The 15,630-nt window shown below is 51.4% G+C and overlaps 2 protein-coding genes across 2 annotated transcripts in view; one reads left to right on the top strand and one right to left on the bottom strand.

The window, feature by feature from the left end:
• Nucleotides 1–2,503, top strand: part of LOC129713853 (GATOR complex protein WDR24-like) — an 11,207-nt gene extending 8,704 nt beyond the window's left edge. The window contains exons 7-8 of the mRNA XM_055663195.1: nt 726–910; nt 1,814–2,503. Coding sequence (XP_055519170.1) covers nt 726–910; nt 1,814–1,982 — 354 coding nt within the window. The 3' untranslated portion in view covers nt 1,983–2,503. The remainder of the gene's footprint in view (nt 1–725; nt 911–1,813) is intronic.
• Nucleotides 2,504–6,808: 4,305 nt separating this feature from the next.
• aco2 (aconitase 2, mitochondrial) overlaps nt 6,809–15,630 on the bottom strand; it is a 34,397-nt gene continuing 25,575 nt past the window's right edge. Inside the window, exons 12-18 of the mRNA XM_055663193.1 lie at nt 15,016–15,127; nt 14,007–14,129; nt 11,533–11,688; nt 10,903–11,094; nt 9,114–9,246; nt 8,731–8,852; nt 6,809–7,406 (exon numbers count right to left, since the gene is read on the bottom strand). Coding sequence (XP_055519168.1) covers nt 7,272–7,406; nt 8,731–8,852; nt 9,114–9,246; nt 10,903–11,094; nt 11,533–11,688; nt 14,007–14,129; nt 15,016–15,127 — 973 coding nt within the window. The 3' untranslated portion in view covers nt 6,809–7,271. The remainder of the gene's footprint in view (nt 7,407–8,730; nt 8,853–9,113; nt 9,247–10,902; nt 11,095–11,532; nt 11,689–14,006; nt 14,130–15,015; nt 15,128–15,630) is intronic.

The following is a 15,630-nucleotide window of genomic DNA, read 5'->3' on the forward strand; positions in this document are numbered from 1 at the left end:
ACGTGCCGGTTTGTATAAATGCGCAAATTGTCCCTAGTGGGTGTGTGTAGGATAGTGTTAGTGCGCGGGGATGGCTGGTCGGCACGGACCCGGTGGGCCGAAGGGCCTGTTTCCGCGCTGTATCTCTGAACTAAAACTAAACTAGCAGTCTATCTGTGGCAGATGCAGGGTCCTTGTTAGAGATGGTCTGACAGATGAGGAGCTTCCTCTCCTGCCTCCCCCCCTCCCCCCCCTCTATTGAATGAATAAAGCGAGCTTTATTATCACATGTGACATGACCCAGTGAAATTCTTTATTTTGTACACACAAGGTATGCAAATAGTGGCCACCTAAAGGGCAGCAACAAAGTTACCAACTTCCCAATGGTCCCTGTTAAAATTTTTAGCAGGGCCCCCCCCCCCCCCCCCCCCCCCACTGCTGCCCCCCCCTTTGTTCTTGCCCCCCCCCCCCCCCCCATTGCTGGCTCCCCCTTTGTTCTTGCCCCCCCCCCCCCCCCCCATTGCTGGCTCCCCTTTGTTCTCGATGCGGCCCATCCACCACGGAGGAATGGGGGGGGGGGCCTGTCCTTGGCGATCCTTGCCCACTCACACACTCCACGCAGGGTTTTGGGGCTGGAGCCGGCAGCTGCTGCCGGGCCGGTGCAGGGCGGTGAATGACGGGCGGGCCGGGGCAGTGCGGGCGATGGGTGAAGAATGACGTCCTGTGTCTTTGCCGCCCACCCTCAGGAGCACGGGTACCCGTCCTACATCGACCTGCTGCAGCGCTTCCGCCTGTGGAACGTGGCCAACGGGGTGATCAAGCTGAGCACGTGCCGGTCCATCACGTGCCTGAACCAGGCCTCCACCACCCTGCACATCAACTGCAACAACTGCAAACGGCCCATGAGCAGCCGCGGCTGGATGTGTGAGAGGCGAGTGGGGGCGCAGCACATAGGGGGGCGGGGGGGCTCCGAGAACTTAGGGGGGGGGGGACCCAGCATTGAGGAGGGGCTGCAGAGATCAAAGTGGAACCCCAGCATTGGGGGGGGGGGGGAGGCTCAGAGAACTTAGAGGGACCCAACATTGGGGGGGGGCTGCAACGAACAAAGGGCGAACCAGTGTGATTGGGGGGGGGGGGGGGGGGAGGGGGGACGCAGACAACGAAAGGGGAACCCCAGTGTGGTGGAGGGGCCACCAGGAACACAGAATGACCATTAGGGACTGAATGGAATAATTTGTAACATTGTCAGCGTGGCAGGTCACTGCGGCCACCGACTGCCCTCTGCGAGAGGGAGGGAGGGAGGGAGGGAGGGAGGGGGGGAAGGAGGGAGGGAGGGAAGGGTGGGAGGGAGGGAGGGAGGGTGGGAGGGAAGGAGGGAGGGAAGGAGGGAGGGAGGGAGGGAAGGAAGGAGGGAGGGAGGGAAGGAGGGAGGGAAGGAGGAGGGAGGGAGGGAGGGAAGGAGGGAGGGAGGGAGGGAGGGAGGGAGGGATGGAGGAAGGAGGGAGGGAGGGAGGGAGGGAGGAAGGGAGGAAGGAAGGACGGGAGGGTGGGAGGAAGGAAGGAAGGAAGGAGGGAGGGAGGGAGGGAGGGAGGGAGGAAGGAGGGAGGGAGGGAGGGAAGGAAGGGAGGGAGGGAGGGAGGGAGGAAGGAGGGAGGGAGGGGGGAGGGAGGAAGGAAGGAGGGAGGGAAGGAAGGAGGGAGGGAGGGAGGGAGGAAAGGTCTAAAAAGGGACTCAACCCAACTCAAATGGGAGTAGCTGGATGGGGCTAGTGGGCTAGCATGGAGGAGTTGGGCCAAAGGGCCTGTTAAAGTCAGGGATGGTTTGTGTTGCCAGGTGTCACCGGGGAGCGAGCAAGTGTGCCGTGTGCCACCACGCGGTGAAGGGACTGTTTGTCTGGTGCCAGGGCTGCACCCACGGCGGGCACCTGCAGCACATCATGGACTGGTTCCAACTCCACGCCCACTGCCCGACAGGATGCGGGCACCTGTGTGAATACACGTAGATGCCGTCCCCATCTTCCTCGCAGGGAACGCCAGCAGCCCCCGTGCAGGCTGAGATGTTGGAGGCGTTTCGGGTCGAGACCTTCTCTCCAGAGATGCTGCCTGTCCCGCTGAGTTACTCCAGCACGTTGTGTCTTTGTTGGAGCTGAGATCACTTTATCCCAACACAACGGACCGACACAACAATGGACTTCAGCCAGCGCTGCCCGACAGTAAACACAGCACCTACCGGTCACCAAAGAACAATGGGGTTTAATTGTTACAGGTGGGATGGATTATCCTCACTCATCCCCCTGCCCCCAACTCCATCGATATCCCCCAACTCATGGATGGATGCCAGCGGGAGGAGCTTCAAGTTGACCGGCCCATTTTTCAGCAAGAACATACCAACCCGTTCATGAGCAGACTGGACTTTGGAAATGGCACCAACACATGGATGGGATGCGCCTGCTTGTGTAAATATGCAACAATAATTTTACTGTGCAGTCGCACATGTGACAAATAAATTCACCATTGAACCATCGATTAAGGGAACGGCATTACTAACCCAGCCTGGGTAGGCTGTTTAAAAAGTGCTGGCTGGAGTTGGTTCATTTTGAAGGGTGGTAGACAAAGTATTTAACTCTCTGCCCTCCTGCCTCCCCCTCCTCCTCCCCCCCCTTTCCCCTCCAATGCCTTCCCCCTCCATCCCTTCCCCCCCCCTCTATACCTTCCCCCCCCTCTATCCCTCCCCCCCTCCCCCCTCCATCCCCCCCCCCCCCCCCCCCTCTATCCCCCCCCTCCTCTATCCACCCCCCCTCCCCTCCATTCCCTCCCCCCCTCCGCCCCTCCCTCCCCATCCCCCTCCACCCCCAAAAGTCAGCAAGGCTCCAGTTTTCAAAATATGGCATGGCATTTTATTAAGCAAAGACAATAAGGATTACAGAAACCAGACAGGAAAGAATTACAGACAATCCATGATGTACTTGAGTGGTAGAACAATCCGTCTGTTCCAGCACGGCTGCTGTTCTAGAGCAGTGCTTCTTAACCTGGTGAATGGTTCACCCAAGGGAAAATGAAATTATTTTAAGAAATGAGTTCATTTATGTTTTTTTGCTCACGTGACAAAATAAATGAGATATAAAATTATACACGAGGGAGAATAAGGCAAAATTTCCAAAGAAAATTTAGTCGAGGGTGAATGAAATGTCTTGATAGACTCAGGGTTGAATGACACTGAAATAGTTTAGGAAGCACTGTTCTAGAGCAGGTCTGGAGAACCAAATAGTCGAAAGGCTTGTCCCAGGTTGGACTGGAGTTGCCCACAGTCGGCAAAAGATTAAAAGTGGTCACAGCTAGGAGCAACCCAAGAGGTTGTGTGACAAATGTGTGTGTGGGGGGGGGGGGGGGGGGGGGGGGGGGGGGGGAGAAAGCCTTTCCAATTGTGAACACAGCAACTCACAATTCTGTCACACAAGCCATTCAGCCCATCACGCCTATCCCAGCCCTTTGCAGAGCCCTTTATCACGCACCCTCTAAAATTCCACACAAACGATCGCTGAGCAAAACTGTGGCTGACAGAATCTGAGACTCAAGACGGAAGGCCAAAGTATAGTATGAAGTTGCTTACAGAAGACCATAGCCACAGGGGTAAGTACCAGGAGAGCACATTAAAATATATTTCTATTATTGGGGTATGAAAGGTAAAATTCCCAAATTTTTCTAAACCCCCCCAACTTTCAATCTACTGTGGAGGAAGGAAGTGCAGAAGTTGAAGATAAGCCCAAAATGCTGGAGTAACTCAGGGGGTCAGGCAGCATCTCTGGAGAAAAAGGATGGGTGTCCCTTCTGAACTGTACTGTACACTGTTGTCTAATTGTTGTCTCTGTACTGTACACTGACAATGACAATTAAAATTGAATCTGAATCTGAATCTGAAGGGTTCCGACCACAAGCGTTACCCATCCCTTCCCTCCAGAGATGTGGCCTGACCCTCAAAATTTCCCGAATCGTTGCCTATTTCCTTCGCTCCATAGATGCGGCCTCACCCGCTGAGTCTCTCCAGCGTTTTTGTCTGCCTTCGATTTACCAGCATCTGCAGTTCCTTCTTAAACAAACTCCGAATGACCCCAGCACTTTGTGACAATCCTTTGAATGTACTGTATTGCACATTGCCAAACGAGGCCTCGTTATCCAGAAGCCATATTCATATCACATTTTCTAATCACATCAGAGGCCATTCAGCCCATCAACTCTGTGCAATCCCAGCAGCTCCAGTTCATCCCCTCCACTTACTTGCAATCTCTCCACCTATACTCTCTTAAATTCCCATCATAGTAATTGTTCTGCCACCCACCTTCACTGCAGGCAGTTTGCAGCAGGGATTAACCTTCCACTTCATCCTTGGGATGCGGAGGAAGAGAGGAGGATGCGAGGAAAATGAGGGGTACAGGGAGAGAGTGTCATCTCTGGTCCCCCTCCTGCTTAGATCTCCCAGCTCCTCAGTCTGAAGAAGGGTTTTGGCCCGAAACGTTGCCCATTTCCTTCGCTCCATAGATGCTGCTGCGCCCGCTGAGTTTCTCCAGCACTTTTGTCTCCCAGCTCCTTAGATTGGTGCCTCAAGGGCCTGTCCCACTTAGGCGACTCTAAGCGACTGCCAGGGACTAATTTTAATGGAATTCACGTACGACAGCTAAACGCAGACGCACCACCCGAGGATCACAGCGGGGATTGTGGCCGCCCCATGGTGGAATACTTGCACAAACTCAAAAGGAGATCAGGTCAAAGTTGCCCAGGGCTGGGGTCACGTGGAAGGCAGGTTGTTCTACTTATGAACGACACTCACCAGACCCAGGAGATCACGGCAGATGTTCCTGTCAGGAGCATCTCACAACTAACCATTAATCTTCAACTAGACTATGCCCACAAAATTATATACAGGGCAGACAACTATCCATCCTCAAGGCAGTGATGGAGGAACACAGCGGGTCAGGCTGCAACTCACCGGAACACAGCCGACGTTTCGGGTTGGGACCCTTTCTCAGAGTGATAGTAGTGGTGGGAGGGGAAGATAGGAGAACAGGAAATAGGTTGAGAGTGTCAAAAGGAACTTGTATATACCGAAGATAGACACAAGGCCCCGACCCAAAACGTCACCTATCCCTTTTTCTCCACAGATGCTGCCCGGCCCGCTGAGCTACTCCAGCACTTTGTGTCTACCTTCAGTATAAACCAGCATCTGCAGTTCCTTGCCACAGAGTGCTGTGATCAGTGCTTCTCCCGCGCTGCCTGATGTTGGGAGATTTGGCTTTGCCTTTAAAAGTTGAGATGTGGGCAGGGTCTTGTTTAGAAGATGGAGAAACTTGCACCACACCAACCATGGTGCTTTGACAACTTAGTCCCAAGTGCCTCAGGGAAGAAAGAAGGAAAAAGACCCAGGAGGTCAGGCAGCAACTCTGGAGAAAAGGAATAGGTGACCTTTGGGTCAGAATCTGAAGGTGGTCCCCTAATTTGAGGAAGGACACTCTTGCTATTGAGGGAGTGCAGCGTAGGTTTACAAGGTTAATTCCCGGGATGGCGGGACTGTCATATGCTGAGAGAATGGAGCAGCTGGGCTTGTACACACTGGAGTTTAGAAGGATGAGTGGGGATCTCATTGAAACATATAAGATTGTTAAGGGTTTGGACACGCTAGAGGCAGGAAACATGTTCCAGATGTTGGATGAGTCCAGAACCAGGGGCCACAGTTTAAGAATAACGGGTAAGCCATTTAGAACGGAGACGAGGAAACACTTTTTCTCACAGAGAGTGGCGAGTCTGTGGAATTCTCTGTCTCAGAGGGCGGTGGAGGCAGGTTCTCTGGATGCTTTCAAGAGAGAGCTAGATGAGGCTCTTAAAGATAGCGGAGTCAGGGGATATGGGGAGAAGGCAGGAACGGGGTACTGATTGGGGATGATCAGTCATGATTACATTGAATGGCGGTGCTGGCTCAAAGGCCTACTCCAGCACCTATTGTCTATTTTCTCCAAAGATGCTGCCTGACCCGCTGAGTTACTCCAGCACTTTGTGTCTATCTTTGTTATAAACCAGCATCTGCAGTTCCTTCCTACACAAGGCAGACAATCAAGTTGGGAATGAGAACAAAATGCAACACAGAGATAAGTAATTGTTGAACTACATTAACAGGCTAATGGGGAGACATCTTGTTTCATGATGCTACCCTACCCACTCCTATACTAATGGGCAATCAGTTATCAAACCTCACACATGCTGGAGAACTACCCTGTAATAAAGCTACTCCAGAAAAGATCATCCAGAGGATGAGGGGCCCCCTCATAGAAATGTTCCGAATAGTGAAAGGCCTGGATAGAGTGGATGTGGGAGGATGTTTCCACTAGTGATGGAGTCCAGGAGCAGAGGTAATAGCCTCGGAATTCAAGGACGTTCCTTCAGGAAGGAGAAGAGGATGAATTTCTTTAGTCAGGGGGTGGTGAATTTGTGGAATTCATTGCCACAGAAGGCTGTGAAAGCTAAGTTTATATTGGATTTGTTTTGTTTTTTAAGGCAGAGATAGATAGATTCGTGATTAGGACAGGTGTCAGGGGTTATGGGGAGAAGGGAGAGATAGATCAGACATGGACTTGATGGGCCGAATGGCCTAATTCTGCTCCGATCACTTATGAATATGAACATTCACTGGGCCTCGAGCTCCTGGGACTGATACCCAGTTATACAGACACAGCTCCTCCATGTGTTAACAATCATGCACCAGTCGTCACGGGCTCTCGGGCTGGACAGCGTGTTATACGACACCACCGCACAGGCAATCATTCACCAGCTCGAGCAAGAGTAGCTTTTGGTTTCCAATTTTATTAGCCGACTGTTTTTCTCTCTCTTTGAAAACCACGTTACTTGATTGGCGACACCTTGAGAAAAGGTCACGAGAAAACCAAATGCGGATCTTCGGTTTCCACTGGCGAGTCGGGGAAGGGGTGGGGGGGCAACAAAAAAAAAAAACACACAATAAAACTAAAAGCACACACACACAAAAATAAAATGTACAGAAGAAAAATATAAATAGCTTCCCACAGGCCAACGGAGACTTCACGAGGAGGTCGGAGACGACGGTCAGATTATATTTAAAATGTCAAATCACAAGCGCAGGCCGAATATTGATTGTCCATCAGAATGGAGTGGGCACGACTACTGATAACACGGAAACGATCGCTGGAGGACGAGCGATGGACAAGGCGGACGAGGGACAGCTCCAATAATACAATCAAGTGCTTGGACACCGTATCCAGCGGGCCTCCTTATTTCTTCAGTTCTTTCATCCTGTTGAGTGCGCTGCCGGATTTGAACCACTCGATTTGTCCTTCGTTGAAGCTGTGGTTGAGTTGGATTGTGTCCTTGCTGCCATTCTTGTGCGCAAGGATACACGTGAGTGGCTGAGAGGACAGAGGTGGGGGAGAGGAGGGGGTGGGGAGAGGAGGGGGTTTGAGGAGGGGGAGAGAGAGAACAAAATAGGAAATTAGATCCAACCGCAGCGAATGAATGCGTGGGAAAAGAATTGAATATCGATCAACCCATGCCCGATGAATAAACCGGAGCTGGTGTAGGTACCTTTATTGTAGGGTGATCACTTCATATTTTCCGTTCCCCCCTCTACCCTACACCCACCTTACCCTGTACGGAGTTTGTACGTTCTCCCCGTGACCTGCGTGGGTTTTCTCTCAGATTTTCGGTTTCCTCCCACACTCCAAAGACGTGCAGGTTTGTAGGTTAAATGGCCTGGTGTAAGTGTATGTTGTCCCTGGTGTGTGTAGGATAGTGTTAATATGCGGGGATCGCTGGTCGGTGCTGACCCGGTGGGCCGAAGGGCCTGTTTCTGCGCTGTGTCTCTAAACTAAAGTAAAAACATTACAAGCAGAGGTTGCCGGGACTTCAAAATTGTGAACTATCCATCACCTTACACTCATGCTGAGGTGTGGGAGGTTTTAAGTTTGGAGACATCGGCCCTTCGTCCAATCTCATCCACCCCAACCATCAATCACCCGTCTACACCAGTTCTATGCTATCCCACATTCTCATCCACTCCCTGCACATTTGGCAATTGACAGAAGGACAATCAGCCGACAAAGTCGCTGGTCTTTGGGACAGGGTAGAAACCGGGACACCCGGAGGCGGTCACAGGGAGAACATGCGAACTTCACACAGGCAGCACCCGAGGTCAGGATCAGGATGGATTCTGGGTCTCTGGCGCCGTGAGGCAGCAGCTCTACCAATTGCAGCCCGATATTTTAACAAATGTTCGAATTTCTCCCGCAAATTGGTTGAAAGGGGAATCATTGTTCAGGGAATCACTGCCATTAGTTAGATCTCAAACTACAGATACAAACTATGCGCTGAAAACCCAACGCATGTATCCATGGAGTCTAAAAGCCATCTTTTTAGTTTAGTTTAGAGATACAGCGCGGAAACAGGCCCTTCGGCCCACCGAGTCCGTGGTGACCAGCGACCCCCAGCATACACACACTAGGGACAATTTTACATTTACACCAAGCCGATTAACGGACAAACCTGTACGTCTTTGGAGCGCGAGAGGAAACCAGAGATCTCAGAGAAAACCCACGCGGTCAAAGGGTGAACGTACAAACTCCGTACGGGCAGCACCCGTGGTCGGGATGGAACCCAGGTCCCTGGTGCTGTGAGGCAGCGCCACCTTTGGCATCAGTGAATGAGGAGCTCAGGTGCGACTCCAGGTGAGATTACCTTTCCAGGTGCAAATTCATTCAGCCCAGTGATGGAGACCTTGTCGTCAGGCTGCACCTTGTCGTAGTCGCTGGGGTTGGAGAAGGTGAGGGGCAGCAAGCCTTGCTTCTTCAGGTTGGTTTCTGCAACAAACACAAAAATCCACATTATGGTTTCTTTTTTCGACCCTCAAACACAGAATGAAATTCATCTCTGGTGCAAGAACTCAGTTAAGGGCCTGTCCCACCAGCATCGGGAGAACGTGCAAACTCCACTTGGACAGCAGTGGAGGACAGGAATGAGGCGGCCTCTGGCGCTGAGGCAGCTGCTGTGCGACTGTGCCATCTTATGCCGCGGTTTCCCAAAACGTTTGACGGGTCCCTCCGACGTAACGGGTCACCTACCGTGAATTCGGGCAAAGCTCTTGACGATGATGGCGCGACCTCCCAAGTGCCGGGGCTCGAGGGCAGCGTGTTCCCGACTAGAGCCCTCGCCGTAGTTCTCATCTCCGATCACCACCCAGTTGATGCCTTGTTTCTGCGAGGAGAGGGGAAAACAGCTCTGTAGGTTCGCTCTGCCTCAGGGGCAATAAACTCAGAGTGGACACAATCCTCGACGGTCCATCGCGCAGTTAATTTAGTTAAGCCACTTAATTTTTTCCCCCCTTTGCAATATCTCAAATAGAGTTTAGAGACGGGCCCACCACCGAGTTGCCAGCGACTGTTGGACCGGGACCTCCTTTAATTCGGACAAAACTTACGAGAGTGCACTTGAACCCCCTCCCCCCACCCGGTAGTTTAGGGGTCTTTCTTTTGTTCTTTTTCGATCTATCTTTTCACCTTCCATTCTTTTTTTTTTCTCTTGTTTTCTTTTTTCATTTTCATGGTTTAGGTTATAAGGATAACAATGAAGCTGTACAATAATTGTATAATTTTAGATGCCGAATGTTTTATCCCTGTACAATCGCTTCTAATAAAAATAACCCCCCCCACCGAAAATGTGGTTCCTACGCTGACCTCATCGGTACTTCCGCGTCGATCGGCGGGTCGAATTTGCCGCCAGTGGCCAGGGCTCTGGAACTCCGGCCCGGATGCAGCCGGTGAATGCGTTCCCACAGCCGACTTCCGCAGACATTTATCCCCGTGTGGCCGGGTTTCGAGAACACCAGCCCATCCGGATGGAGTGCTGCCCTTTGTCACCACGGGGTGGTGCGCAGGCTTAGAGGCTCATTGCTGACTGCTGATTAAAGTTACTGTCACTGTACCTAGTCAGCCCGATTCTGTTTCTCTCAGCTTGGCGGCACCCCAGCGAAGTGCAACACTTCTTGTTGTTGCCCATCCTGCATGGATAAAGCCAAGGAAGGCAGCCAAATCCATTTAGCCCACCCCTATACTATCAGCTTTACGATACGGGCGGCACTGCGGTAGAGTTGCTGTCGTACGGGGTCAGAGACTCGGATTCGATCCGGACTACGGGTGCTTGTCCGTACAGAGTCTGTACGTTCTCCCCGTGACCTGCGCGGGTTTTCTCTGGGAGCTCCTATTTCCACCCACACTACAAAAATGTACCGGTTTGTAGACCAAGTACATTGCCCCAAGTGTGTGGGATAGTGTAAAGGGCCTGTCCCACTTTCACGACCTCTGCCGAGTTTGCCTTTGACTCACACTCGCAGCATGGTCGTCACAAGGTCGTAGGTAGGCCATAGGAGGTTGTGATGCTGGTCGTAGGTACTCATGGCATCAAGTAGGCCGGGGTGTTTTTTCTAGCCTGATGAAAAATGTCCACGAGTAAAAAAAGGTCGTGAAAGTGGCACAGGCCTTTAAGTCACGGGATGGATTTAAGAGAGAGTTAGATAGAGCTCTAGGGGCTAGTGGAGTCAAGGGATATGGGGAGAAGGCAGGCACGGGTTATTGATTGGGGACGATCAGCCATGATCACAATCCTTCTTCTTATCGAGTCCACACACAGGATTAGAAGTTGTTCAACCAGAGCTGAACACACCTCTCGGCATCGGCATACAATGGTGTCTGTCTTGTCGCTTCTTGTGCGTGGTGGTGGAAAGATTGGTGGATACAGGGCCGCGACGTGAACGCTCTTTCCTTGACCCCATGATCACAACGAGGGCCTGTTTCTGCTCTGTATCTCCAAACTAAACTAAATTAAACTCACCCCACCATCCGTAGGTTGGCCTACCTGGTACGCGCGGGCTGTGTCAGGCACGGGTCCATATTCGTTGGTGATCATGTTCTTGACCTGGTTGACTTTGTCATTCTCGATGTTAACCGCGCCGATGAGCAGGTTGTTGGAAATGTTATCGAGGTGCCCGCGGAACTTGAGCCACGGCCCAGCTGCTGATATGTGATCGGTGGTACATTTGCCTTTCACCTAAAGCAATCGGAAAACACCAGTTAGAATCGGTGGGGGGGGGGATTGGGGTAAAAACCTGCAACAAACTCAAGGTTCAAAGCTAAAAACCACAGATGGTGAACGCAAGACCGAGTCGTAGCAAGGACCACATTTTTCCCCATTGAGCGAAGGAGTTCTGGAGCATTAGTTCAATCCTTTGATTTCAAAAAATTTCCAAACACAGCACTAATTCTTTGGTCCATTTGGTCCAACCTTAAAATTGTTTCATTTTAGTTTAGTTTAGTTTATTGTCACGTGTACCGAGGTACAGAGAAAAGCTTTTTTGTTGCATGCTATTATGGGCAGCGGAAAGACTAGACATAGCAATCAGTCTGTACTGTATACAGATACAGGATAAAGGGAATAATGTTTACTACAAGTTTCATATTTTCATCCATTTCACTGTCTAGAACTCACCTTAATCAGTACTCTCATGTCCACCAAATCCTTCTTGCTCCAACGGTCAAATGGTTCCAGTAGTTGTAGCCGCTGGCTCTTTGGGTCAACGTTCACTTCAATGCCCTTGGTGTCGCTTGGCGGGTACTGATACGTATCCAGGCCAGGGTCAAAGTCCTTCCAGACCAGAAACAAAATGTTACCAGTGGCCCTCTCTACATTCTCTCTCCCCCATCACAATCATCCCCCCCCCCCCCCCCCCCCCCCACCCCCCCCACAGCTGCAGATCATGGGCTAGAACCACCATCTCGCAGCACCAGAGACACGGGTTCTATCCTGTCCTCCGCTGCTCTCTGTGTGGAGTTTGCAGGTTCACCCCCTTCGAAAACGCAAGATTCCTCCCGGCACTTTGATTTAGGGATGCTGTTAGTTAATCGGCCATTGTAAATTGCCCATGGCTTGTGGATGAGTCTGTGGCAGGGGGTGAAGGTTAGTTGACGAGAAGCGAGGAGAATAAATAACTGGATTATTGCAAGTTTATAGTGTAAATATTGATGGTCGGCATCAACGTGGTGACTAAGGAGCCACTTACTTGCTTATTCCTTTTACTTGAGATACAACATGGACACAGGCCCTTCGGCCCACCAAATCCATGCCGATCAGCGATCACCCTGTACACTTGCACTATCCTACACACTGGGGACAATTTACAGAAGCCAATTAACTTACAAACCCGTTTGTCTCTGGAGTGCGGGAGGCAGAGAATTCCACAGACTCACCGCTCTCTGAGAGAAAAAGTGTTTCCTCGTCTCCGTTCTAAACATAGAAATTAGGTGCAGGAGTAGGCCATTCTGCCCTTCGAGCCTGCACCATTCGCCATTCAATATGATCATGGCTGATCATCCAACTCAGTATCCCGTACCTGCCTTCTCTCCATACCCTCCTGATAGCCACAAGCGCCACATCTAACTCCCTCTTAAATATAACCAATGAACTGGCCTCAACTACCGTCTGTGGCAGAGAGTTCCAGAGATTCACCATTCTCTGTGTGAAAAAAGTTCTTCTCATCTCGGTTTTAAAGGATTTCCCCCTTATCCTTAAGCTGTGACCCCTTGTCCTGGACTTCCCTAACATCGGGAACAAACTTCCTGCATCTAGCCTGTCCAACCCCTTAAACGGCTTACTCCTTCTTCTTAAACTGTGGCCCCTGGTTCTGGCCCCCCCCCAACATCGGGAACATGTTTCCTGCCTCTGGTGTGTCCAAACCCTTAACAATCTTGTATGTTTCAATAAGGTTCCCTCTCATCCTTCTGAACGAGTGTACAAGCTCAGCCGCTCCATTCTCTCAGCATATGACAGTCCCGCCATCCCGGGAATTAACCTGGTGAACCTACGCTGCACTCCCTCAATAGCAAAAATGTTCTTCCGCAAAGGCCCAGTTGATGGCAACATCTCCATACTCAATCAGGCAACATTGGGTTGGATCAGCACTTGGAATTGGGACAAGGCCAGCTTCGATGGCATTAAATAGGAACTTGCTAACGTTGATTGGAGTAGGTTTTTTGCTGGGGAAGGAGCATCTGGAATGTGGGAGGCTTGTAAAAGTGTGACGACAACTGTCCAATTAGAGTGAAGGGCAAGGAAGGTGGGTGGAAGGAAATCTGGATGATGAGAGAAATTGAGGCCCTGGTCAGGCAAAAGGAGGTGCCATGCTCGAGTGTTATCTCACTTGACTTCGTTTCAGAAGTTCGAGATGGGGTTTAGGACCATCTTGAGAGCCAGAGAATCTGCTGGAGTTTAAGGGAAGAGTAGGAAAGAACTGCAGATGCTGGTTTAAATAAAAGAAAGACACAAAATGCTGGAGTAACTCAACGGGGCGGGCGGCATCTCTGGAGAGAAGGAATGGGTGACGTTTCGCACCGAAACGTCACCCATTCCTTCTCTCCAGAGATGCTGCCCGCTCCCGCTGAGTTACTCCAGCATTTTATGGGACGCAGCTACCAGCCTTGGAGGGCATCTACAATACACGGTGCCTCAGGGCGGCCATCAGCATTCATAAAGACTCCTCACACCCTTGCAATAGTCTGTTCGAACTTCTACCATCCGGCAGATGTTACAAGGCCTTCTACGCCCGCACCTCCAGACTTAGGAACAGCTTCATCCCCAGAGTTATCGCTGCTCTGAACCGGTCCTGCTGAGTGCCCCCCCATTAACTGTCTCCCTCGGATGATCACGTCGCACATGGACCCGGCACAGACCTATTTGCACTTTATACTGCTTTAACTATTTTTTTTAATCTTGTTTCTCTGGGTGTCAAAATGTTTAGCTAATTAAGTTATTACATTGGATGGAAGTTGCATTCCAAATCTCGTTGTAACTCTGTGCAATGACAATAAAGATACATTATTATTATTATGTCTGTGGAGTTTAAGAGGAAGCAGCTCGTCAATAAATTTGCCCCCTCGCTTCCCAACGCGTCCAGAAGTCCCTCGTACCTTGGTGGGCAGCTCATCAGCAGATGGTGCCTCCAGCTTAAACTTCTTCCCATCGGCTCCGGTCAGAAAATCACGTTCAGGATCGAATTTCAAGGTGCCAGCAATGGCAAAGGCTGTAACGATCTGCAAAAGACAAGAGCACAAGCACGCAGTCAGCAGCTGCTAGTTGTCGGGTCAGTAGACCAGCAGATCAGCCGACAACAGTAATGTGGCTGGGAAACACAAATCCCCGCTCAGCAATCGACACAGAGTTGCGATATTCAATGATCATTCTGACACAGTGGCGCAGCGGTAGAGTTGCTGCCTCGCAGCTCCAGGGACCCAGATTCGAACCCGAATACGGGGGCTATCTGCACGGAGTTTGTACATTCAGATTCAGATTCAGATGCAATTTTAATTGTCATTGTCGGTTTCCTCCCACACATGTGCAGGTCCGTGCAATGATGTACGGGTCTGTAGGCTAATTGGCATGGTGACGTTTGGGTTGAGACCCTTCTTCGGACTGAGTGTCAGGGGGGGGGGGGGGGGAGTGATTGACAGTCACAGAGGTACGGAAGGGCTAAGGATTGTGGCGGAAAGAAGCTGTTCCTCGATGCTGGTTCGTAACGGAGAGACCTGTAGCTCTCTCCCGGATCTGTTGCAGGAGGAAACAGTTCTCACCCGTGGCCTGCGTGGGTTTGTCACTGGCCTTGTTTGAGGTTTTCTCTCCAAGCGACACGTACAGGTTGTGCACGATGTACGGGTCTGTAGGCTAATTGGCATGGTGACGTTTCGGGTTGAGACCCTTCTTCGGACTGAGAGTCAGGGGAGAGGGAGGGGGAAGAGACACACAGAGATAAGGAAGGGCAAGGATTGTGTCAGTATTCTCCTCCGATGCTGGTCGTACCACCTTTCTTCTCTCTCCCGTTCTGTTGCATTCAACTGCTCACGTCTGGCCTGGACTGGGAATGTCACTGGCCTTGTTTGAGAGTTAAAAACAAAGCGCCACACGTACGTTGTGGCGTTTTACCTCGGGTGACGTGACGAAGGCGTGCGTGGCGGGGTTGGCATCGTTGCGCCCGGTGAAGTTCCTGTTGTAGGAGGTCACAATTGTGTTCTTCTCGCCCATCTTAACGTCCTTCCTTGAGTGGAATGTTTTAAAGTACAGAAACAAGTGAGGCTCAAGAGTAGATTAAACCACAGTCAAAGTAAAACAAAAAAAACCCCAGCAAAACACCAGAAATCTGAAAACGCTTGGGTTTCTTGGTTCCCCAAAATATTCCAAATGGAATTTAAACTGGAGGTGGTTCCTCATAGTGGTACCCCCATCTCCCCCCCCCCCACTCCCTCTCCTCCCCCCCCATCCCTCTCTCCCCCCCTCTCTCCCTCCCCCTCCCACCCCCATCCCCCTCTCCCCCACCCCTCTCCCTCCTCCCCCCCCCATCCCTCTCTCCTCCCCCACCCCTCCCTCTCCTCCCCCCCCCTCTCTCCCCCAACCCCCCTTCCCTCTCTACCCCACCCCTTCCCCCCACAGCTGACCTGACCTGCTGTTCAACCTTGCATCACCTGCAAGATCTAACAGTAGCTTGTGTGTGTGTGTGTGTGTGTGTGTGTGTGTGTGTGTGTGTGTGTGTGTGTGTGTGTG

This window comes from Leucoraja erinacea, chromosome 37, assembly GCF_028641065.1.
Source record: "Leucoraja erinacea ecotype New England chromosome 37, Leri_hhj_1, whole genome shotgun sequence".
Taxonomy (NCBI): Eukaryota; Metazoa; Chordata; class Chondrichthyes; order Rajiformes; family Rajidae; genus Leucoraja; species Leucoraja erinaceus.